We start from the raw sequence: 26,248 nt of genomic DNA, 5'->3' as shown, positions 1-26,248 counted from the left end.
GAATCATGAGATGATGAACTACCAGTAGAAGAGTTATTCACGAACTTGTCAAATGCAGTCTTTATCTGTTGCTCTAAAAACGTCCCATTTTGATATTGTCTTCCTTTCCCTTCAAGCCAACGGTTGATCGTACATACATCAGATTTTCCTTTTGTATATGAAACTTTTGTCGGTTTTGAGACTGAAGGATTTGGAAAATTTGGTTGTTTAGGTGAAAATTTCATTTTTGCTTGAGTTTTGATATTCAAAGTTGATGAATTATTCGTGAATTTGCCAACATTGTGAAACTTATGATCATTCACAAATTTTTGCGAAGTCTCATATTTTCTAATGTTGTCATATTTCCAAACAAATTTATCATTGTTTTTCATTGGGATTTTGTCAACATAATTTATTGGTTTATGAAAACTTGTATCCGTTTGTTTATATATTCTTTGAAATTTTGATGAATTTGACTTTGCAATCTGTGCTTTTTCATTTGGTTTATCATTGGACACAACCTGCCAAAAGATTGCTTTTCTTGCTTTTCTTTTTGAAACATTATTTTCTGTTGAATAATTTCCAACCATCAATTTAAATTCATGAGAATTTAATTTCACTTCAATCTTTGGTTTTTCAACTTTTTCAAAAACTTCGTTTTCTTTTTCACCTTTAACCACCCATTTTTGTGATGATTTTCGTCCTTAAAAAACATAAGAATTTTGAGTTAAATTGTTTTCTACTGTATTTTGATTTGCAAAGAAACATTCAGTAGTCGACCTTTTATTATCATTTTCAACCATTTTGTTGAATTCTGATTTAATTTTCTCAACATTTCCAGTTGTGACAAAAACTTGATTTGAAAAATGGTGTTATCCGTACATATAAAATTTGGATAAACCACAGTGTTAGTTTCCAAATAATGTGCACCTTTGTCATTAAGAACTTTGTCGAATTCTTTTGTATCACCAAACACTTGATCAACGACAACTCGTTGATGTGTTTCATTTGAAACCTTCACATCTTCTTTGTCTTCATCATTTTCATCAGTCTTCCAGCTTTCAACTTCCACATTATCAAAATTACAATGTTGCGAAGTAGAGGGTTTATCAATTTCATCTTTTACTATCAAATCAACTATAATTTCTTTACCTTTGATCTTAGATGTGATATTAATGATTGACAATTGAGAACAATCAACCTCTTCTTCCTCTTCGATCTCACTGATTTCACTCACATTATCTGAATTGTCATTGACATCAGCATAATTGAGTTGAGAATCAAGAGTTGAAGTTTCGGTTTTCTTTAAGATTTTCACTTGTTCATTCTTTCTCAAAACTTTCATTGACAATACTAACCAACTCATCAACATTCAATAATTCATCAATTTTGACAATACCATATGCGAATCTATCATCAGGTATTTTGTCAAATTGTGCAATTGTGTTTTCGCAATCATAAGAAACAACATCAACTTTTTCACGTTCATATTCAAGAAAAGGTAAAAGTTTCCTATGTTGTTCTTTGCTAATTTCAGATGAATGATGTAAAGCAGTTAATTTTGCATACAAACGCTTAGCAGAGTTACAGTATATATTTCTTTGTGCTAGTAACAACCTAACTTCATTTCCAAGATTGTCCCTATCACAATTTACATTTTTGATCTGCAATTCAAGTTTGTCTACTCTGCTTCGTTTTATTTCTAATTCTCTCCGTGTCTCAACTAGTTGCATTTTTAAATTTTGAGCTTCAGTACTAGCAGCCACAATAACAGAATCAAAATAAGCCACAGTATCATCAAATGAAGTAATTCCAGCATCATAAGCAGATAAAGGAATAATAAAAGATTCAAGAATAGCACGTACCTTGGTGGTCATTGGAGATTTGTCTGTGGATTTGGACACAAAGCATCGTCCTGCAATATTTTCTTCGCAATTGTCTTCAAAGCTTGCGAACATTGCACCATGAGTTGGATGCCTCGTTTCTTCATCATCAGATCCTGAAGACTAGATCTGATACGTTCCACTCTCTTCTTCATCAGACTCTCCTTTTGAAACTAATGACATTCCTTTTGCCTTCGCACGCACTTCTTCGAGCTTTTCGGAATAGTAGGCTTCATCTTTAATTTTGCTCTTCTTCTCCTCTTTCTTTCTCAGCATGCAATCAACTGCGAAGTGATTTGCACCATTATAGTAGTGACAATAAATTCCCGAATCACCTTTTAACTTCTTCACATCCTTCGCATCTTTTTGCTTTTCATCAATCTTTTCCAATTTCTTCTTCTCCTCACTTCCAACTTTTGCGACACCACTCTTCGCATCATTTGACTTTCCTTTTGGATTGAAAGGCTTTTTGAAAAATTTCTTAACTCTGTTGTTTGAGTAGAATGCAACAGCTTCATCATCAGAGTTCATTAAGAAGCCTTCATTGTCTGAACCATCTGTTTCATTAGTATCAACCTCTGAAACCTTTGAAACAAAAGCCAAAGAACCTCCTAGACTTTGTTTTGATTCTTCAAACATTTCTGAAACTTCACTTTCGTGTGTTTTTAGCTGGTTGTAGAGATCATTCAAGCTGGTTGTATCAAAACTTTGCTGATTCTTTATCATCATAATCACACTTCGCCATTCCTTGCGAAGACCCATGATGAATGTTAGATTGAATTCCATGAGAGACCTTGTGATTCCATACCTATTACAGCGATAAACAAGCTCATTCAGACGATCACAGTAGTTTTCGAGAGTTTCAGCATCCTTTTGTCTGAATTCCTTAAGTTCAACAAGACATTGCTTCACAGAGTTGATCTTCGTCTTTTCGCTACCTTGATACTTCTCTTTCAAAGTGATCCAGATTTCCTTTGCTGTTTTACAACTACGAATGTAATTGTAAGCCATGGGAGGCAGAGCACCTCTTAGTTCCCTCATGCATCTCTTTTCGTTCTTCTTCAAGTGGTTTTGTTGTTCAACAACTTCAGCTGTTGTAGCAGATTGTCCAATTGGTTGAACATTTGCAGGAGCTTGAACTGCTCCATTGATACAATTCCAAAGTTCTTCATCTATTCCATTTAAGTAATCCTCCATTCTATCAGCCCACTGATCATAGTATTCAGCGATTAACATCGGAATTTTGGTTGAAGAACCAAGTAAGTGAGAGAAAGAAGTCATGGTATTCATGTTGAAGTTCGCCATTGATGAACACGAGAATTTTAGAAAGCTTGAAAAACTTGATGAATTTGAGAATTGATCAAGTGAAATGATCACAGATTGCTAATCGATCACTCGACTAAACAATTCAAAAGTAGAATCGATTCAAATCTGAAGATCAAGAGAGATTTTCAAAACCAAAATGCGCGGAAAATTTTGAGTAAAGTTACTACTCAAAAAGCAAATGATTCTCAAACGAAAATCAGATCAATGCAGTTTGAATCCAGCTGTGATACCAATTGAAGTGAATTAATATCGAGATTCCGAAAGTAATTATGATTGAATGAATGAAAAGTAAGAACACAGAGAGTAAATATTAATCAGATCTTATATTGATGAAGAACTGATTACAATGTTTTAAGCAGAAAGAATACTCGAGTTCAAAAATCTCTTTCTACTTCTAACCTCAGTCCCTATTTATAGGCAACCTGAGTGTACAAAAAATATACTACGTCTAGAGCAATACGCTTCACACAAAATGAAGACTTAGTAAAATAACTAACATGCGAAACTAAAGAAACAAACACCTCAACTTTTTACAACTTTTAGACTCTACAAAAAGTGTTATTTTTATAAAAGAAAGGTTGTGAAAAGGTAAAAATCTTACTTTTAAACAAATTAATTCATTAAGACAAAATACAAGATCCACGACTACCGACGAAACAGAAAGACAAATACACTCTCAACAACAAATATCGTTACAAAACGAATTGATTCGGTCTCGAATCAATAACAAAACAAAAATCAATAACCCAAGTAATTCGTTAAACACGCGATAACTATGATGAGTCAACATACAAACTTTGGGCTTGAAAGTTTCAAATCGTGCTTGTTGGGCCTTGCTAGCCCAATAACATGATCTTTGGGCTCGAAGGGAACGCGCTTACGTGTTAATGGGCCTCCTATGACCCAATTGCATGTAAAAGGACTTTCAATAGCTCTATTGTGCTATTGGGCCCTAGTGGTCCATTAGTACTTCTAGTGAGGTCGAGAAGTCAAATGCGAGCTGGGCCAAGTGTCTTTCGCATTCCCGATAGCCCGGAATAACTCATGGAAGTAAGAGAGGGCTTCGTATCCTCCTTTCTCCTCGGTTGACCGGCTTATGAGAATTCAAGTAAACAGATTCGTGGCGTTAATCAAGAGAAGTCAGGGTGGTTGGATTATGTGAGTAGTACGGACGACGCCTTAAGGATCGTTCGTAACCTGTAGTTATAAACTAGTGATTTTCATTAATACGTGATTGTAACAACTCATAAACCCTAATTAATCCAATGTCACCTGGGTAATAAAAAACATTCGTCGTATCGGTATAATAATAAACAAGTCATGTAATTTACGTATTGGGAAAACATCGGGTTTTCCCGGAAGTTCAACATTTTCACCTATGTGATGTATACAAAGTTCAACAATTATACATGTTTTCAAAATCGACACGCATATTTACGGATCTTCACACTTTTTATAAACAAATACTCTTTTCATAAAATATCGGATTTTCTGGGTTTTTCAAACTTCACAAAAATCATTTTTCCATAACATTACTTATGAACTCACCAACATTTCATATGTTGACGTTTTTCCAAAATAACTTGTATTCTCAGGTAACAGGTAAGCCGAAGAATAAGTATCAGGAAATGTCATGGTGTTTTGCTTTAATTATCTGTCAGACAGTTTATGTTATGGAATTGTAATGTCTAAGACAATGTACCGAATGTAAACAATATCAGTTGTAATATTCCAATGCATGGTGTTGAATTATGTTATGATTCATCAATATTCATTGTGATGGTATTCAATTCGAGTCACAAGAGCCCTCGGACGTTTCCGCCGTCCGGTTCGGGGTGTGACAAACACAAAGAGATTTGGTCTTAGGGCCGTGAACTCCTAAATGGAGGGAAATGGTGCCCTAATCTCTTCCAAGGACTAAACCATCAAGTAGAAATACTTCTAAAGGACATGTAAGGCTTCAAACCATCAAATGATCAAAAGATTAGGAGATTACGGCCGTAAACTCAAATGGGTTAGGGTCTTGGGGAGTAAACTCATGAAAGGGGTCCTTTGGAACCCTAAACCCAATAGCCTTGTCCTACAACAACGTAGATGCAATCCTTAGGACTTATAACACTTATATAATGTGTTTATCATGTCCTAGGATGTCTTAACATTGTCAATTAGTAGTTTAAATACTAATTGGATACATATATGTGTGATTATATGTTAACTAGGATCTTTGAGTGTGTACAAGTCTTCACTTGACACTTAGCAATCCTACATCGATCAGTTCATCCAAACCACCATCTACAGGTAAGTTCATACCCCTTAATCAATGTTTTAAATTATTTCAAATGCTTTAATTGGGGGGGGGGGGGGGGGGGATACAAGTAGAGTCTAAATGTGATAACTGTGTTTTCATCCAACTGATTTCACATACTTCAAAATGTGATACATGAAATGGTTTTTTGTCTTAAAATATTTTGTTATCAAATGAACTTCTTTTGAAATGTTTATAAAATGACATCAAGTCATTGTTATTTATTGTTCAAAACTCTTAAATGTTTTACAAAACCTTTTTCATGTCCTTGGTCAAATCTATATCTATACACTTATGTTCATATATACATATATATATATATATATATATATATATATATATATATATATATATATATATATATATATATATATATATATATATATGTATTGATATGACAGTTTTCATTCTTCATTCAGTTCCCACACTCTTGAGTAGCAAGGGTGTATAAACCTTCTTGGACCACAAATACATTCCACTAAACTATTATATGGATAGTTTAGGGGATACAAAACATTATTCCTATTACAAGGAATCACACCAGAGTCAGTTCATTCATGAGCTTATACTAAATGCTATATGAAGAGATACACTTACATGGATTGCTATGGGCATATTTAGTTATACAATTCATGCATTATCTTAATACTTTATGTTGTTTTTGTCTCATTTAATGAAGAACATGTGCTTAATTAGTTTAGAATATCATTTTTCAGCAACAATGACATGCTCGGAAGGAAAAGGAAGCGGAACTAGCGATTGGAGGCTTGGATCTTGGATTTTGAAGAAAGAAGGATGTTGTTGGACAGCATGACCCCTCGTCAGTGTTTTGGCCATATCTCATGAACCGGAACTCCGATTGACAAGATTCAAATTGTTCTGAAAACTAGACACAATTTGGGACGACTTTCGTGTTTTGAGAAAATGCTGATTCCAAACGGACTCGATGAGTTTGGCCTCAACTCGAAGAGTCACTTCGAACTTTCGCGATTCTGGACGCGCTGACTTGCCGTACACGGGTTTTAAGTGACGGACTCGCCGAGTAGGTCACTGGACTCGACGAGTCACCTCTGTTTTGTGAAAATCTATATAAAGGGACTTTCAGATCGATACCCTAGCATATAGATGAACCCTTGGAGGCCAATTGTCGACTAAAGGTGCTGCTGGAGCGTGGGAAGCAAGGGAATCAACCCTACATTCAATTTTAAGGAGAATCAAGGAAAAATCAAGTTTACTCTTTACCTAATCTCCTGTTTGAACTATGTTTTTACCAATTGATTTCGTTTTTGAGCTTGTTTCTGCTGTAATCATGAGCTAAAACTCATAACTTCTGTTTAGGTAGATGAATTTGTGAACATGGATTGATTATTTGATTAGGAGTAATTTTAATTGGTGATTATGTTTTATTAAGCTTATTAAAGAACCTTATGTGTTAACAATAACTATTCTTCTGTTAATAAATTAGTAATTAAGTTGTAGGAATATCTCTTAGTTATTAATTTCGTATGATTTATTGTGACCACATAGTTGTATGTCTAGGAATAGCGAATGTGAAACTAGAATTAACTAGAAGATAGGTAAGTTAATGTGTGAGCTTGTTTGATGAACATCAACAAGAGGTTAATTGAAGGGCCAATTTAATTAACCATTACAAGTCTTATTTAACCCGAATCAATAACTAGGAAATCCGTTAATTTAGACAACTGGCCACTGCTTGAGTTAATTTGTTTCCTAAGGATTAGTAATAGCGAACGTGAAACTAATCATCGTAGTCGGTAGCCAATGAAGAATTAATCCGATACATTGAAATCATCCATGGGAACAAATGAGTCGAACCTAAACAGAAGTCCTCTTTATTATTGAATTTAGTTGATTTTTATTTGCTTAACTCTTAGTTTCTTAGTTTAAGTTTTAGTTAATTGTTTAAGTTTCTAGTCTTGCAAAACTAGAGAAAACCCCCTTTCTATTAATTGTTTTATTTAGATAATATTAGCATTTGTTTTAATTGTTTACCGTTCCCTGTGTTCGATACCCTACTTACCTGAACTAAACTGCTAATCGATAGGTACACTGCCTTTCGTGTGTTTGTCTTTGTGTTTAAGTTAGTAGGATTAAAACTAGTTCGTTTCACACACATCAAGTTTTTGGTGCCGTTGCCTGGGAACGGTTCAAATAGTTAATTTTATTTTCTAATTGTTATCGTCTTTATTTTATTGATTAGTTTTTTTATTTTTATTTTTATTTTTATTTATTATGTATTTTCCAAATCTCGATGCTTTTGATGCTTTTCTTGAGGAAGTAGTGCAGGAAATTGAGCAGGAAGATGAGGATTATGACTCAGATGATGATTTGAAGAAATTTGGAAGATGGTTAGATAACTTCTTGTCTAATGATCAAGAACAATTTGAGTCACAAGAGCTAAAGTTACAAGATGAAGAATTTAATCCAGAAAGAGATTTGGAGGAGCTGGAAAGGTTGCTAGCAGAGAGGTCAGACAAAGAACAAGAACAAGTTGAATCGCAGAAACCAAGCTGTGGTTTGACCATTACCACGACATGGTCCCCTGTTCTTCCGGTTTGTGTTTCGAAGCATGGGGTGAAGACTCCAACTTTGGAGAATGTTCTGAAGCACGATCCATTTTTGATTAGTATCCGACTGGTCCCAACCCTTGTCAGAATTCTTGGGTTTTATGTATTCAAGCTCGTTTAGCCAATTTTAGAAGAAAAGAGCCAAATTTTACAAATTGGTCCAAATAAAATATTCAATGCAACGGATGGATTGGCATTGAGTTTATTGGAAGTTTATTAAGTTGAGAGTCCAACTAAAGACTCGCACAAAAAGAAGCGCTTGCGGGAGGCAACCCGTCATTAAAGTTTTCTTTTCTTTTTCTTTCTAAACTTCTAGTGTTTAAGGATAATTTAGGACTTTTTTTTATTTTAATGTTTTTTTTATTAATTGGTTTTTGTTTTTGATCTTTTCAGTTTGAGTGTAAGGATGCATGTGAGGGTCTAGAGTCAAGGCTGACGAAGCGAGAAATCGAGTCTAGGCGAGAGAGGAAACGAAGTTTTGAGTCAAGCTATGAGTCCAATTGATAGAAGGGTTATTGAGTGTTTATTCACTGAAGAAAAATGAGGGGAAGTATTAGTTTGTATAACCCCCATACATCAGAAACGGACTTGGGCATAATAAAATTTTTGTAACACAGCGGTCTACTCGCCGAGTGCATCTTATGGACTCGCCGAGTTCATGTGAAAATTCACGATTCTTTTGTCATTTACGCTTCAACCCGGCGAGTCTATATACTTACTCGACGATTCGCTTATTCTTCTTACTTTTGAGCTGAAGATTTGATGACATTTGATATGGGCATTGGTTCTATTCTTTGAAGATCATTTTACGAGCATTTCCAAGAGTTTTTCTCTTATAATTGGAGCTATACCACACAAGATTTTGACACCAAAGACATGGTTGAGCTGTTCCCATGTCTAAAGTCAATTGAAGATGGAGCTTAAAGACGAAATATCAACTTCGCACTACTATCCCAGGGGAGTTTGTTCCAATTCTCTCTTTATTTTATTGTTCTTTATCATGCATAATATGCAATGGGGACATTGCATAAATTAAGTGTGGGGTAGGGGGTTGGTTAAATTAGTTAAAATTTTAGTTAAATTTCGAAAATCTTGAAATTTTAGTTCATTTGAAATTTTTGCATTAAAATTGCTAGGGCTAATTTTGAAAATTTTGATAAAGCAATTAGGGATCATGCTAGTATTATATTTGATGATTCTATGAAGACCCAAATGTTTAGTTGAGCCTATATACATTATAGTGCATTTGTGGCCCCCTTATTCTAGTGAAATCATGGGACAAAAACATGACCTCGCTCAGCCCGAAGGATGCAATATGTTTAGCATCGTGTACCAGAAATGTATCCAGGAAAATTATTATCGTTAACCAATAAAGGTTGAAGTTGAGCGCCCCTGCTTAAGCATGTAGGGTTTTGAGTGAAAAAAAGTGAGTTACATGTTAAAAAAAGAGAGAGAATTGCAAGAAAAGTTTGAAGAATTTTGGAGCAACTAAAGTGAAGATCAAAAGATCAAAATTCTGAAGTAATTCAAAAGTTGAAGATACCAAAAATCAAACAACAAGGTGGCGAATTCAAAGAAATCAAAGATCAAAAATTAGATGTATTACCACATCCCCAAGGGTTAGGCCCACTTTTTACAGGTCAGTGGAATCTTTATGCTCAAAATCCCATCCTTGATGACTGATTCATAAACCACTCTAGCTTGATTTCAGTCTTGTGTTAAGTGTTCGCATAGCGACTCAGGTCCTAACAACTTGATGTCAGACTGTTCCAAGCCAAAGAAGTGAAGAATTCCAAAGAGCTCCAATGTGGTATCATAAATTGTAATTCTAGATTATGTATGCTTGGGTTGCTCAACCAAAAATACCTTGAGGATAGGAGGTTTTCTGCGGATGGATTTAGAGGGATGCATAAAATGAGCATTGTTCGGGATGAGTGGGCGAATGTTTATGAGGATTGTGAGTATTTAGAGTATGGGGGTGTATTTAGGAAAATTTTAGACACAAATGCATGCGTTACGGTCTTGGCATAATGGCTGGGTTAGATTGGAGTTGTCATATGTGATACTAGTGTGCTAAAATTCAGTTTTGCTTGAGAGCAAGCAAAAGTCAAGTGTGGGGTATTTAATGAGATACTTATACCTAGATACTATATAATGAGATACTATTACATACTATACGTGTAGATTAGTTCTGTCTATCCTAGTACAAAAGGATACTATATGAGACTAACCATTCCGGCACCCACCTGTTAGCAACAGAGGTAATGAACATCTACGAATGCCTACGGTTAATACTTATACTAGGGGTACGTCTACGGGACTAACCATTCCTACGACCTGCTGTTAGCTACAGAGGAAAATGAACATCTACGGAGGTTCAAGGTTAATACTTTTCGGCAGTCGCGATGTCGTGTTTATCCTAATACAAAAGGATAATACTTATATGGCTATATTTTACCTATTACTTATATTTTGTAATACATTCACATAAACTATTAGGTAGACTATATATTGTTAATAGTAGTCATGCAGGGGAAAAACCATCTTCGTTACAGCAAAATATTCAAGTCTTGGTAGAAGACTACTTTCAAAACATTCGGGTCTTGGTAGAAGACTACTTTTATACTAGTAGGAAATATGTGATTTTCTAGGGTTTTCACACTTATATCAAATGTTTCAATCAAAACTTTACATGGCATTCATAACAGCTTTCCAAAATAGAGTAATGACACTTAAATACTTATGAATTCACCAGCTTTATGCTGATCTACTCTTTTAAAATAACTTGTATTCTCAGGTCACCAGTAGACAGGTATGTTGACTAGGTTTTGAAAAGCCGGAGCATAGTCAAGACCCGTCTTTTATTTTGATTACATATTTTGGTGTCTTATTACAATGAAAGAACACACATGTATTAAAACTGTACTTTTAATGCAATGGATGATGTTGTTGCTTGTTTACTACTTTACACTGTTATGATACTTCACATGACGTCCTCCACCCCTGAACGTTTCCGCCATTCTTGGTTTTGGGGTGTGACAAAAGTTATTCCTCTATATAATGCCCGAAACCCGAAGGTGACTTAGAATTGCCCCAAAAATGACAAGATTCAAGCCCTAAAGAGGATCTAACAAACGAAAAGTCAAGGTTGAAGCTTTTTACCTCAAATGAGCTGGAAATGGAACACAAACTTTGTAAGTTAGAAAATCTTTGTACTTGCATCCATTCCACTCGACTCCGTCATCTTTATTGTTCCTCCTAATTACCGGTGGATCAGCTTGACCAACGGTCCTGCTGTCGTTCCCTTCCTTAGACTGCCCGTCATTCAGCTCGGGCTGTTCAATAGGCACTGTAAGTTCCTCTTGATTTTGTTGAAGTAAACGCCTTGTTTCTTCCATTAGATGATCCAAAATCATCCGGATCAACGCTTGCACTCCGTCCATCGTGATTGGCTCAGGAGCGGCTACTACAACATGTATTTGCTTAATCATTGGTGGTTGGTTCCTGTTTCCATTTGCGTTCCCGACTCCACTTCGGGTTCTTGCCATTTTTATCTATACACCAAATCAGACGTTTGGTGTGTAATGACGAGAATTAAGGTACGAGAGATTTCATTTACGATCAACTTGTAAACCTCCCCATCACTCCGAAAAGTTACATGCCAGTTCTAATAACGTATTTAAACGTTTAGAAATCTGAACACATAAAGTTTCCAGATCCGGTCGGCAATAGAGCATAGATCCGATCATACATTTAGCATCATAAAGCATCATAAATCATTTAGCACATAAAAGCATGTTAGGCATTTTCCCTAAACTAGCTAGTGCTTGTGTCTATTCAGGTGTATTACCTAAATTTTATTAGATACAGTCCTCACGATCATCACTTAACATTCTAAGTTTAAGTCTAGAAATAAATCCGTATTCCTAGTTCGCTTAAACTAAGGCTCTGATACAACTGTGACATCCCCATTTTCACGGCCAGAAAATACCGATTTTGTTTATGCTTTATAAAAATCAGAGTACCCTTTTAATAAAAATGTTGCGGAATTTGTTCCCAGAAAATACATGATAAATACTTTATCAAAACATTTATGAAGAAATGTATTTTATTCATTTAAAACATTTGGGATGTCGCCGTCAATACAAAAACATAAGTATAAACAGAACTTACATTCATTTACACTAGTGATCTACATCTCTTTTAAATCTCTCAATGTAAAGCAGCTTCATGTCGACACCTGTGATACAAATAAGCTTGAGTGGGTCAGGTTGGGAAACCTGGTGAGTACATAGGGTTTTCAACCCACAATAATATAATTATGTTTAATCATTAAACAATCAACCCAATTACCCATCCCCATTATCTTCTTTATTTCTTAAGGATCTCCCCTAAGAATCATTTATCATTCACTCATTCAGTCCTAAGGACTGTCCTAAGGAGTAGGCACGAAGTCCATCGTTGCCAATAACATAACTGTCAATATTATCTATTAAGCCCAACTTCCAATATTATCATTTAGGCGCAGCTGCCAGAATTATGACATTCTCTATTAGGTGCAGCTGCTGATATTGTCCTTTGGGCGCAGCTGCCAGGGTTATGATGTTCTCAATTAGGAGCAATTGTCGATACTATCCTTAGAGCGTAGCTGCTAGGATGTTCAAAGTAGATCAAAAACATCTACAGGTTGCGGCGCAACTGCCAATGCTCATCTATAGGATACTAGGTCCATTGCTGCCAATGTTCACCTATAGGACACTATGTCCATACTGCCAATGTTCCTCTATATTAGCTTTCATCCCTCATCATTCATCTACCCATGTTTTACCCAACATATTTTGTAGATATAAAATACATATACAATTTAAATCATTTAAAACATGTATAAAATCTTTCATCCAACGTGGACAACAAGTATTCAGACAATATCCACACATAGCACGTAATTTATATAAAATACTTCATATCTATGTGTAAGATGAAAGTGACTATGTACTCACTTGTTAAAGTGATGATTCCAAACTTGGGCAGCGATTCGCTTCTTAACAATATAATTTCCTTCGACGAAACCTAATATTATTACCACTAGATTTTAGTCTAATATTTATTGTGACTAATTATTAGTCTAGATTTGTCATTAACTCATAGTCTACTTCATGATCTATCAAGTAAGGAACAACAAGGTAGGATCATATCGAAGGTAGGGTCCGTTTGGTATACGAAGTATACTATTTGGAAATCCCACTTTAAACACCTCACTAAATCATAGCCTAGACACCATCCCCGTAAGTAGATCAATCAGTATAACGACTTTGAATCACTGATAAATTTTATTTATAGGTTCATAAGAACGATATTATAAGCTATATTTAAAGTATGGTAGCATAACTTACTTAGCTAGGAGTCAGGATCTGTAGGGGCAGAACTTCGTCGCTGAATCTTTCTAAGAAAGATTCTTGCAGCGCTTCGGCTCTCACCTTACTATACTAAAAACTACAGAAAGAGAAGTCGAATCACGAGGGACCGAAATGTTCGGGGGATAAGAAGAAAAAGACTCTTGAATCAAGAGAATGGTGCAAGAAATATGAGACCCTAGAGGCTCTTATTTATAGTAATTGAATTATTAAAAACTACCATCTATATTTACTTAAGGACCTTATACTTATCTAAACAACTAAACACCCCTTTATAATGCTATTTTAAATAGATTTAATGATATTTGTACTAAACTAATGTCGAAAGTACTCAACACTAGTCTTATAACGACCGCATCGTCGATACCTTTCTAATGATATATAGATATGTATATATATGTATACGTATATATGATTTACACTTTATTTTAATACGTAAATGTGCTATTAAAAATTATAACTCGTTCATACGAACTCTGTTTTTGACGTTCTATATATCCATGCGTAGCTATCGACGAGACCTACAACTTTCGTTTAGACTCCGTCGGCTAGTTTTGAATTTATATTTTTGTCCATATTTTTATAAAATTAGATAATTTTGCTAAAATCATATCTCTCTCATACGAACTCCGCTTTTGACATTCTTTTTCTCAAAATTCTTATTTTAAGGAGTACTACGATTTTCATTTTGGTCGCATTAGATAAAAGTCAACCCTTCTTTTCGTAGCTTTTTACGTCATACATTCGTTGTGCGCGACTGACTTTTATATCTTATAAAAATAATATCTAATTCATACGGATTCAGATTTCGACGAAATTTACATTTTCGGGATCGGATGACGTATACTTCCAAAATATATAATAATATATATTTTTTGGCGCACTTATTTTTACGATTTACGGACGATTCGACTGATTTTTCTTATTTTATTATATTATAATAATCATGAAACATATAATATATAAATAATTATTATTTATTACGTCAAATAGGTGATAATCGTTAACTCTAACTATTACTTTGTTTAAGATTATTTATCGTAGATAATATTCTATAAAAAATCATTTTTAACGCTTATTATATCTTAGTTGACTAGCCCGAATCTGCGGGTGTTACAACGTACCAGGAACCGGGTGTTACATGATTCATCATCTAAAAAATTAGAATTAGAAAATTAAGAAATGATAACTGATTTTGCATTTATTAAATGTTGAAAAATAATAGAAACTTATGAGTATGCCTTTGATTTATAATTGATTTATATACTAAAAACTAACTTTTTTGGCAGATACGTGGAAAGAGTCAATCACATAAGAAGGTCAAAAATCATTCTACACCTATACAACAAATTCAACAATAATATTCTAAAAAAGCAACAATCATTTACCACAAAAATGATGTAATATCTATATACCTTTAGTTATATTTGAAAATTCTATCTGATTATAGCAATATAAAAAATATTGAAAAATGTAAACATCATATCACTTTAATATTTTAATATGTATAATCACATGTGATTAGATATATGAGACCAACTATTGAATTGGAAATCTGAAAATGAATATTATCCACATAAATCATATATAATTAAATTCATAATAATCAAATGTGATTATATCTATCTAATCACATATGATTTAAGTTGACAAGATTTATTTTCACATTGTCGATTCAATAGTTGTTCTCATGTATTAATCATATGTGATTAAATACATATAATCACATGTGATTAAATACATGAAAAAAAATATTACTTAGAAAACACGAAAAGGAATCTTGTACACATAAATCATATGTGATTATATGCATCATATATATAATCACATGTGATTATATATACGAGAACAACTATTGAATCAAAAACGTGAAAACTAGTATTTTATACATAAATCATATATTATTAAATGAATATAATCATTTGTGATTAAATACACGAGACCTACTATTGAATCAAAAACGCAAAAATGAATATTGTCCATATAAATCATATGTGATTAAATATATATAATCACTTATAATTATTTGTATCTAATCCTATATGATTTATGTAGAGATGATTTATTTTTGTTTTCTTTATTTGATAGTTGTCCTCATGTACTCAATCACATTGGATTATATGTATATAAACACATATGATTCATATCGAAAAAATCGAATCATGTCCATATAAATCATATGTGATTAGATATATTTAATCACATGTGATTATATATATATATATATATATATATATATATATATATATATATATATATATATATATATATATATATATATATATATGAAGTGAGAGAGAGAGAGAGAGGTAATTTAATCTTTTAATAAAAACCGAAGAATGAGATTGAATGCCTCCAACCTCACCTAGGAATAATGGTATCAATGGATTTGGAATTTTATGAATTCCTATGGATTTTGACAACAAAACACCCAACAATATGGAATCTCGAATCCCACTTCCTTTAGAATCCATGAAACACACTCCATGGTGAGGAAGATTCCGGAAAACACTTCAACGATTGGTTAGTGAATATATATTCCTGAGAAAGTAGATTATGGTATGAAAACAAAAATATGCGGCGTAGAGAATATTTATCCACATAAGGCGGCGTAGAGAATGCCTATCTCTTTAAAAAAACAATAATAGGCGGCGTAGGTCCACATAAGGTGTTTATCCCACGTTCACATTGCGGTTACTAACACGTTTATATCCTATATTCATGTTGGTGAGTAGAGAATGTTATGTTTGTATATTTTGGGTTCCAAACTCACTAATACATATATGGATAATAATCAAAAGAGACAGCTAGTTGCTCTTAGCTGTTGTTTCCTTTTGACATAGTAAACTTAGCACAAACAAAACTGAATGTAGGCAACTATATATGAATATTTCTTATTTATGTAATGCATTAAGATTGAGTTAATAGAAAAAAATTAAGGAATAATGTTTTTTCTATTGAGTAGTAGCTTTTTCAAAAATTAATCCTTGTTTTCTTTTGTTCCAATTTCCCCAAGCATTCCATCAATTTCTCAAAAAAAACGTACACATCTTTTATCCCCACATGGAAAGAATAGAAATAGGGCCTTAATATAACTTATATCAAACGAGGGTTGAACCAAAGTAGTGAAATTTCCTTTATTTATACTTGTTTATTAAGAACAACGGTACTTATTCATTAGGTAGTGGGTGCATTACTGGTACATTTGAGGTAAACAAACAAATCGACGCCTGTGGCACCAATAGAAATCACAAATACAAAATAAACATCAAAACCAAAACAGATTGTGCAAATGGTTGGTGTTAATATCTGGCAACGTACTGCACGTAGTGAAATCACGACTTCCATAGTCATTGGTCTTTATTGTAAGATAGCCTTAGAAGCTCCTTGGTGTATTGTAGAGTTATAGCACAAACGCCTCGTTTAAGTCAAATTCTTTGGAAGATGATATCTGAGGTTCCTGAAGGTTTAGCAAAATATGAGTACCTCATTCTAAGCAAGTATAATCAATAAACATTTAGTCACATAGAAAAGAAGATAATAACATTTGGCATATATTGGCCTAAGACCATGTAAATAGGACAAAAAAACAAGGTTTTTTTCCCACTCCAAAAGTTGGAACAAGGAATCGCTACCCTTCTAAAAAACTAGACCTAAAAAGATTGCGTAGTCTCATCCGGTCTAGGCCATTGCTTAAATTATCAGCAACTTCCTACTTGATTTCGTCTTGTGATTGATAGGTAAATTTTCAGGAACATTCTGTCTCATAAAAAAATCAACGTTCTTATAGTTCAAGATAAAAGTACTTGCTTGTCATTATTACTAGTCGCCAACATGATTTTGGTTCAATAGATTCCCTATGTTTTTTTATAACATTTGAACTACCGTAGCTAACAGTTAAACACATCATCAAAATCTACATGTCTTGTAAAAATTGCAGTTATTATGACAGATTCGAATGCCTTCCTAATAAAATCTAGTCACAATCACCAGATTGTAATTGATAACAGGAAGCATAAGTTATACAGAAAACAAAATACTGCCTCCGTTCCACAAAAAAACAAAGTTTAACTTTTGAATGTAAATCGACCTATTTTCCAACTTCAAAATTAACAAAGTTAATATCTTGGTGTAAAATCTCGATAACCACGTAAAAGTATTGTAGAAAAGTGTGCCATTATATCTAAGTTTAGGGTCTAATTCCTAAATAAGGCTTTAGTTCAGGGGTCATTACTGTAAATACGGGAAAGTAAAAATTGACTTTGACCATGTTTTAGAAGTAGGCGTACAGGAGGTTATTTTCATTTCCAGATTTTTACATTCATTTTCTCTCTGTGTTGCTATACTTTCATCACAAGAGCAAAAGAAACCATTGTTGTTCATCATTATCTTTGTTATTTTCTTTTTACTTTCTTACACATTAACACATTGGTGATTTTGCTTCTGTTTGTATTATAACAGAAACAATTTTTAAAGATAGAAGATCCAAAAAATATCCAATTTGGAACAAAAAACAACTATGGTTGAATCTCTAAAATTTATAAGCAATGTTTGGGACATCAGTAGGTTATAAAAGTCAATAATCGAATCTAACCTGTACTCTTTCGCGGTGAAATAGTCCACGGAGACTGAAACATTTTTTCTTGGCTGCTAATATGTCATTTTGCATTGAAGCCAAGAGACTAGCATAAGTAGCTTTTGAGTTATTCAAAAGTGCTTTCCGAAAAGTGTATGTCATAGCGCCTTCCATTTGCTTTCCTGTATCCGAGAAAGCCTGCAACAAGTTCAGAGTTTATATTTGATTAAAGTGATTAATCATGTTGGGATTAATTAAACAATTATTTTTAATTCAGCATCACTTTTAGACAGAAAGGTACAACGGTTATTTATATTTGTTAAGTCTGTTCATTCAGTCAGAAAAAAGTTTTTGCTAGCTCATACAACTACAAACAGACATCATTTATCCATTAACACTTTATCCTACGTACAAGAATTAATGAAAAAAAAAGAAAATAAACAAGCCCCTAATCTTGTTAGCAATATATGACTGTCTTTATTTTAAATTTATGTTGTATTTGGCACACCACGACTAGGTGATAAGCTAGCTGATTTATTGAGTTTTTTTAATTGTCATGTTGTGAAACCAAAAAGTAGTTATAGTTTTTTAAAAAGCTACTTAGACTAGTTTTTTAGGAGTCTTTTCAAAAAATTTCAAATATATCCCTTCATTAATTCTAGAAACATATTTTTTTTTAAATGTCATTTTAAGTCATTTTATATCTTTCAGCTAGTTTTAAGTATCAACTATCTTTTCAGCTAACAACTAACTTTCAGCTAATACGCCAAACATAGACTTAATGCAAAAACGACTAGATATAGAATATGAGGAAAATGAGGATTTCCCGTAAAGTCCTACTTTTCAAAGATTTTTTCTTGATATTTTTCCTTTCATATTTCCAAGTATGCCGTTGTATTCTCAAATATTTTCTTAGCCTTATTATTCAAGACAATACTTTATTCAAACCGTTCGTAATGGGAAAATGAATACACGTACGGGTCCTTAATATCAAAACCGAAGTTAAATAAAAAAACTACATAATAATACCCCAAAAGGATAGAAGATAATATCAAAATAGAAAGATTAACTACTCACCGATGTATCTGCAGCAAGTTGATTATCTTCACACGCGCTGATAGAAATGGCATGTCCGCCATTAGTACCTTTATAAACACCAGATGGGGGTTTGTTATCTATCCAACGACGCCTGCCAGTGAATCAAAAATGCACTTTAAAGTTCAAATATCAAGACAAACTCTCAAAACAAAGAATAAAAGGTAAATCAGAATGTCCCTCAAACAAAGGAAGGTGATGCCCAAACTTGAACTTGATTCATTCCCACCTCCTTCCCACTAGGACAAACATGGGGGAAACTATCATAATAGTGTAATGTGTACAAAAGTATGCTAAGGGGACGTACTCTTTTGTGCTATAGACATGTGGTAGGTCAAGTATTGTTCCACTGTGACACGCATCTATCATGGCATGAAGTTTGACGCCTTTCTTGAGTGGTCTAACAATGGTGTCATTGATTTCATTATCAATGATCATTCCTTCAGTTCTAAAATCTAGAGGACATATTGTTTCATCAAACCCATCAAGCTCATCATCGAAAAAATCAGGCTGCCTTAATCCATGACCCGAAAAATAGAACACCAATGAGTCACCATGCTGGTTGTCCTTCACGAGCCACCTCAAAGCTTCTTGGATATTTCTTTTTGTTGGATAAAGGTGTGATTCCATTTCTGCAAGTTCTTTCACAATGTCACTTGTAATGTTCCAATGAAAATGGTACAGAACTACGGAAAGAAATGTTTTAAAACAAGCACTTTTAAGGAAATTTGCGGTTCAAAAGGGGTAAATTTGGTATATGCCAACCTTGGGCGCCCCACCAACCGGTCCCACAAGAAAATAATTCGCATTGTCCCCAAAGTAAGAAAGGAAGTGATGTTCATGTTTGAACCTAAGACCTCAGTAATGGATAGGGGAAACATGAGTGACTAAAAGGTATGTGTCGCAACGGGTCCACTACCAACATAGGGAAGGTAAATCACAAAGTCCCCGGAGGAAGGAGGGTGATGCCCACCCATGCTTTTATCATCTGAGATCTCACTTATGGATTCTCACCTTGTAAAGGCAATCACGAAGGTAAAATGTACGAGAATTTATATATACTAATTATAGTCAAAGGATAGGAATACCTGCAAGAATGTGGATAGAGGCACTTGGAAACTTAAATCGAAACATTAGTAATTCCCGCATTTTGATGACATCATAGTTAGTTCCTTTGAGTTTATATTTCTGCTTATCGTAAGTTACGCCACAAAGAAGTGCACGCTTCCCTTTTATTGTTTCCCAGTTTCTTATTGTGTCAAGAGCTGACTTCTCATGGCTACTCAGAGAATTAGGAATAGTGCTTCTGCGTCTGTGCAACATCTTTCTAAGGTAAACATGGAGTCCCTTCTTATCGCTGACAAGCTTACCACTTTCTCGACTTAATTGTGTCTGTAAGTGTCCATCGTCTGCAACAATTTCTTGACATTCTCGGCAGCAGAAACCCTGAGTCACTTCTGAAGATGACATTTGCTTGAACAAATTACAGGCTAATAAGTTAAATGCACTAAAGAAAACTAATCTGTAATCTAAAGTAAGTAATGAATGCTTTAACGATTGTGAAACAGATGTATTTATATAACCCCTAAAGTAAAAAAGATAGCAGCCTACAAAGGGAACCTGATACGCAACATATTTCACTGTTTTTTTTCTTTAAAAAATGAGTGGAGCATCAGATTCTGTTCAAAATATTTAATTAACATGTTTAAGTAGACGATCAGGAAGTTGATAGGCACAATCAAGGGGCCTTATCAAGTGCATGGAACGATCATATAGATTAATGTCTGTGGATCCTACTGACATCGCACTTTTTAAGATTCCTGCCTTTGTCTTTCATGCGTCTACACCAGCTGATGACATACAAACTATAGAATGATCTGGAATTGACGGAAAGTTATATCAGATACGATTCATTGTTACAAAATTCAAAACCTTGGAAAGTCTGTTTTTGGCAACTATTTCAACCGCTATTTTTTATTCTGTGAGTCATATTGCAATAGAACATTAATTTAACTGAATTATATATTTAAAGCACAGACCATAGGCGTAAAGAGTCAACGATTCAAGGTCGATTTCGTTGCATCATAGTTCCACAACACAACACCATAAGTAATGATATCTTAGCGAATAAAGTGATATACACATCGAGACTATTTCTTTTTGGGACTGAACTAGCTGTCTAACTCTAAATAAAATTTACCCTTGTGTATGAAAATTATGTTAAATAACGAACCAGTATTAATCAGTGCTAGAATATCATTTATAAATTTTGTAATGCATATGCAAATATATAGTACTAACTTATACAGTTTTTAAATAACGTGATGCACAACATCAAAAGGTCAAAAAAATCACTCCAATTAAATCAATACAAGTTCGCAGTTCTAGCAAAATAAATTAAAAAAAGTTAATGGAATAAATTCACACCAAATTGCGTACGCTTTTGTAAGTTCTATTAGAATAAACTAAGCTAAAAAGGCCAAAAAAAGTCGCTCAAAACCTCTAGTTTGTGAAGTTGGAATTTTTTTTAAAGGGATGACCCAATTTTTTGAAAAAAAAATTAGTCGCTCAAAACCATATTTTTTTAGTTGCTCAAAACCATATAAATGAATTTTTTGAAAAAAATGACAATTTTTCTTTTGTTTGTTTGTAAAATAACCGCTTTGACGAGAATGGATCATTCAGAAGAGTTCTCCTGAACTTCTCCTGAACATGGAGTAGGACACCAGACACTTGTTCCAGAATAGTTTTTTTTACGTGTAAAATATGTTTTGTGTAATTATTTTTCTTTCTTGTATAAGTGTTTTTTTTTTTATTTTTTTTTATTTTTTTTTTTATTTTTTTATTATTTTTTTTTTATAAATTCTAAAATTTAACTGTAATCTTAAAATCAACTAAAAACTAATAAATACTTAAACTTAAAGGATTTTTTTAAGTAATATAACAATGTTCAAATGACATTTGTCCTTGTACCCCAATAAAATTTTGTAAATCATTTACGATATGACATAGCCCATCGATTGCTTTTATGTTGTATAAAAATACGATTTCTCAGTGATCAACATCTTCAGGAACCAACACCAAAACATCTCACAATCCCCTCTACTATCAATCTGATGTGGTACGTCAAGGGCCTTTTCGAGGGTCATGTTAAACCAACCCAACCGAGTCAAGAGTGGGCTGACATTTCTATTTATAAGTCCATAAGTCAACTGAGTCAACCCAGCCGAGTAAAACCAACCGATTCAAGTCGACTAAGTCAACCAAGGGTGTGTACGCGGGGCGGACTCCGAAGGTATGCTGGGCGTACACGCAGCCTCGCAAGTGACCACCATCGGGGTGGTTGACCTCGTACGCAAGGCGTACTCTGAGTACATGGGGCGTACCCTCGCAAGTCCATAAATTCCATTAAGAGCTTAATGGCTTAAGCTCTTACGTCCAAACTTCAAATCCATGGCTAAAATACTCTTAGGTGTCATAAAGTCTCCAACTTTATGACCTAGCATGCCCAATAAATGCTTAACACAAGGTCTTATTCCATAAGACCTTCTAAATGATGTATGAAGCAAAACTAAGCATTTGGAACCCATTTTTATGACTTAAGACCACTCCTACGGTTTGAAAGGACAACTCAAAGGTCAAGAACATGCCATATTCAAGATCTAGCATTTTGGGACAAAAAATCTCCATAAAGGCATCCAAAACTAGATCTATACGCTAGAGGAATAAAGTTGTAAGCTTTTTTTTTTTTTTTTTTTACCTTAGAATGGTTGCAAATGATGTAGAAATCCTAGATCTAAGTGTTCCACTCCTTCAAGATGAGCTTGGCTTCCTTCCTTCTTCTTCTTCCAAGGCACAAAAACACACTTCCAAGCTTGAAAAGGCTCCTTAAGGTGAAACTAGGGTTGCACAAATGTATGAGAGGATGGAGGCAGATAAGGTGGATGAAATGAGGCGATAAGAGTGCTTATGTACGAGTCACACCCAAAAAATTAGGGTTTCCTTATCTGGGAAGTACGCCCAACATACACTGATGTACAACCAGCGTACTAGGGCGCGCCCTAGTATGCTTCGCATACTCCAAGGCCAAAATTACAAAAATGCCATTTGGGCTCCTTTGCACACTTTCTTGAACTTAGGGACAAAAATGCAATACATCTCAATTTTAAGGATCAACAACGGAAGTACTTCAAAACCAGATGTTACAGTGTGCTCTTGGTCAATCGGTCCACGATGAACCAAATCGAATCCACTTTGTACGCTGTTCGAGGCATCTTCGTGATGAAATCCATGGTAATCTTTTCCTATTTCCAAACGGGAATGTCTAACGGCTGAATCCTGTCATAAGGCCGCTGATGTTCATCCTTGACTTTCCTGCAAGTCAAGCACCTCCCCACATACCAAGATACATCCCGCTTCATACATGGCCACCAATAATCAGGACGAAGATCTCTATACATCTTTGTCCTTCCGGGGTGAATAGAGAACCTCGACTTGTGCGCCTATTCCATAATAACCTGTCATTCAGCACCCTAGTACGAAACCTACATCCTCCAATGAAGGGCCAATAACCTCCGAATATCATAATCGAAGGAAGCCACCTGACCTACAATGCGCTCACTCGTTCGGTGCTCTTCCTTTAGAGCCTCAATCTGACCCTCTCCGATCTGCTCCAAGAGAGGAGTAATCACTGTTATCCTCAAGCACACCTCCCTAATCGGAACCTCGACCGACTTGTCGCTGAGAGAATTGGCCACCATATTGGCCTTCCCTGGGTGATAAAGGATCTCACTATCATAATCGTTCACCACATCCAACCACCTACGCTACCTTATGTTTAGATTCGGCTGATCCATCAAATACCTCAGTCTCTTGTGATCTACGTAGATAGTATAATGGACCCCATAAAAACAACGTTGTGAAATCTTGAGGGAAAACACCACATCCCCCAACTCCAAATAACATGTAGTGTAGTTCGCTTCATGAAGCTTCAACTGCCTTGAAGCGTAAGCAATAATGCGACCCCTCTGCATCAGAACTGCACCCAGACCTGTGATCGATGCATCATAATAAACTACAAAATCCTCAACACCCTCAGGTAGTGTCAAAATTGATGCCTCACACAATTTCTGCCTCAAGGTCTCAAAAGTTGTCTACTGCTCAGGCCCCCAACAAAATGCGATGGTCCTCTTCATTAACCGAGTCAAAGGTATCGATGTCTTGGAGAAATCCTGAATGAATCTGTGATAGTAACCTGCCATACCAAGAAAACTCCAAATCTCAGATGGAGACTTCAGAATCTCCCATCGCATCACCGCCTCAACCTTGGCCGGATCGACTTGAATACCGTTCTAGTAGACAAGGTGCCCCAGAAACTGCAACTCTGCAACTAGAACTTACACTTGGAGAACTTTGCATACAATCACTCATTCCTCAAGGTCTCGAATACCTACCTCAGATGCCCCTCATACAACTCTTGGGTCATAGAATAGACCGGTATATAATCAATAAACACAATCACAGACCAATCCAACATAAGTCTGCATATGCGACTCATGGGGACCATGAATACGGTAGGAGCATTTGTAACGCTCATTTTAGGTATCTATTTCTTTTCAAAATTTTAGGGTTTTAGATTCAAACTCGACGAGTTGGGGAACTCCAACTCGTCGAATAGAGATCATTGTGGGATGCGGGGTTTAGGACCTAATCGACGAGTTGGAAGGCCCAACTCAACAAGTAGGCGCTGTAAAGGAAAACCCTAAATTTTATGGTATGCACCCTATATAATCTCCTTAAAACCCTGAGGCTGACCTTCCATCAGCCTCCAAACCCTAAGAACGTTAGTTCGAAAACCTAATCCCCATTTCCTTTCATATTGTGAGCTAGAGTGACTTTTGGATCTTAAGAAGAAGAGGATAGTGAGAAGAAGGAAGAGATCCAGGAAACAAAGCCCTCACTATTGAGCTTGACCATCTTGTGGACTATTGTAAGCATTCAAGATTCGATTTTATCTTAGAATATGACTAGATCTTGAGTTTATTGGGTTTTGAGCAAAGTAACACTCCTATGGTGTACATGCAATCCTAGAAACCTTGGATCTATGTTTTCTCTAAAATACAAGAAAATTTGATTTCCAAGGTTTACAACCTAACTAGCATGTTATGGGGTACTTGTAATACAAAACTTTAAGTAGAATAACATAGCTTTCTTTTGTGGTTGATTGCTTGGAGTTTTAAAGCCTAGCACCAATAGTATGGATGCCTCAAGTGGTGTCACAAATCACCCAAAACAACTTGGAAATACTTGAGAGAATCTAATGCTTGCTAGAATCGGCCCACCCTTGTTTCTCACACACACTAATGCCAATTCTAGAACCAAGAACCTCTTTATATACTATGGAGGATTAGGGTTAAACCCTAATACCCATGACTCTTCATTTACCTAGGGTCCATGGGTTAAAAGCTCCATGGACTATCCATGGACTTCCATATACTCTTAGCCCATCCTAAATAAATCTTAGCCCAATCCATATATATATATATATATATATATATATATATATATATATATATATATATATGTAAGAGTCCATATTTAATTAACCTCTTTTGAACACTAAATCAATTCCAAAATTAATTCTTGATCAAAACTAATTAAATAATATGATTTCATATTAATATATTATAACTCATAATATATTAATATACCATAAACATCTTATTCTCAAATATATCCATACAAATTGTTAGGTGAAGTGCAACCCAAATGGACCATGTCGGGTCGGTTCAAGTTCATACGAAATATAGTTACGGACTTAGACACCTTATCCAATAGTCTCCCACTTGGATAAGTCTGATAACTATAGTTGCAAGTATAACTTTGGAACCAACCAGCAATCGTAGCTCTTTTAAAACTCTGTTGAACTATGAAGCGCCATTTTAGATAAGTGATCATATAATCCTCTGTTCTCAAGATATCAGGCGGACAAATACATGGAAAAATGTCGTACTTATTGTCCAGAAGTTGTTTCTCGATCTCTGATTTGTTTGACATAGAACTAAATTGAACACATCAATTAG

General features: G+C 34.7%; 1 protein-coding gene across 2 annotated transcripts; it reads right to left on the bottom strand.

Moving 5' to 3' along the window:
* Positions 1–16,607: 16,607 nt before the first annotated feature.
* On the bottom strand, positions 16,608–20,707 carry LOC111899032 (metacaspase-1). Of its 2 annotated transcripts, none has more exons than XM_023894914.2 (5): positions 20,255–20,707; positions 19,474–19,798; positions 19,149–19,260; positions 18,090–18,269; positions 16,608–16,955 (listed from the first exon to the last, which is right to left on the bottom strand). In XM_023894914.2, exons 1-5 carry the CDS (start codon positions 20,634–20,636, stop codon positions 16,899–16,901), a joined length of 1,056 nt encoding a protein of 351 aa, XP_023750682.1. In that variant the 5' UTR covers positions 20,637–20,707; the 3' UTR covers positions 16,608–16,898. The 2 variants fall into 2 exon arrangements, with proteins under 2 accessions (XP_023750682.1, XP_042754449.1); XM_042898515.1 differs by having other exon boundaries at positions 16,608–16,946.
* Positions 20,708–26,248: the final 5,541 nt, after the last annotated feature.

Source organism: Lactuca sativa, chromosome 9 (assembly GCF_002870075.4).
Source record: "Lactuca sativa cultivar Salinas chromosome 9, Lsat_Salinas_v11, whole genome shotgun sequence".
Taxonomy (NCBI): domain Eukaryota; kingdom Viridiplantae; phylum Streptophyta; class Magnoliopsida; order Asterales; family Asteraceae; genus Lactuca; species Lactuca sativa.
This window is presented reverse-complemented; position numbering and strand designations above follow the sequence as displayed.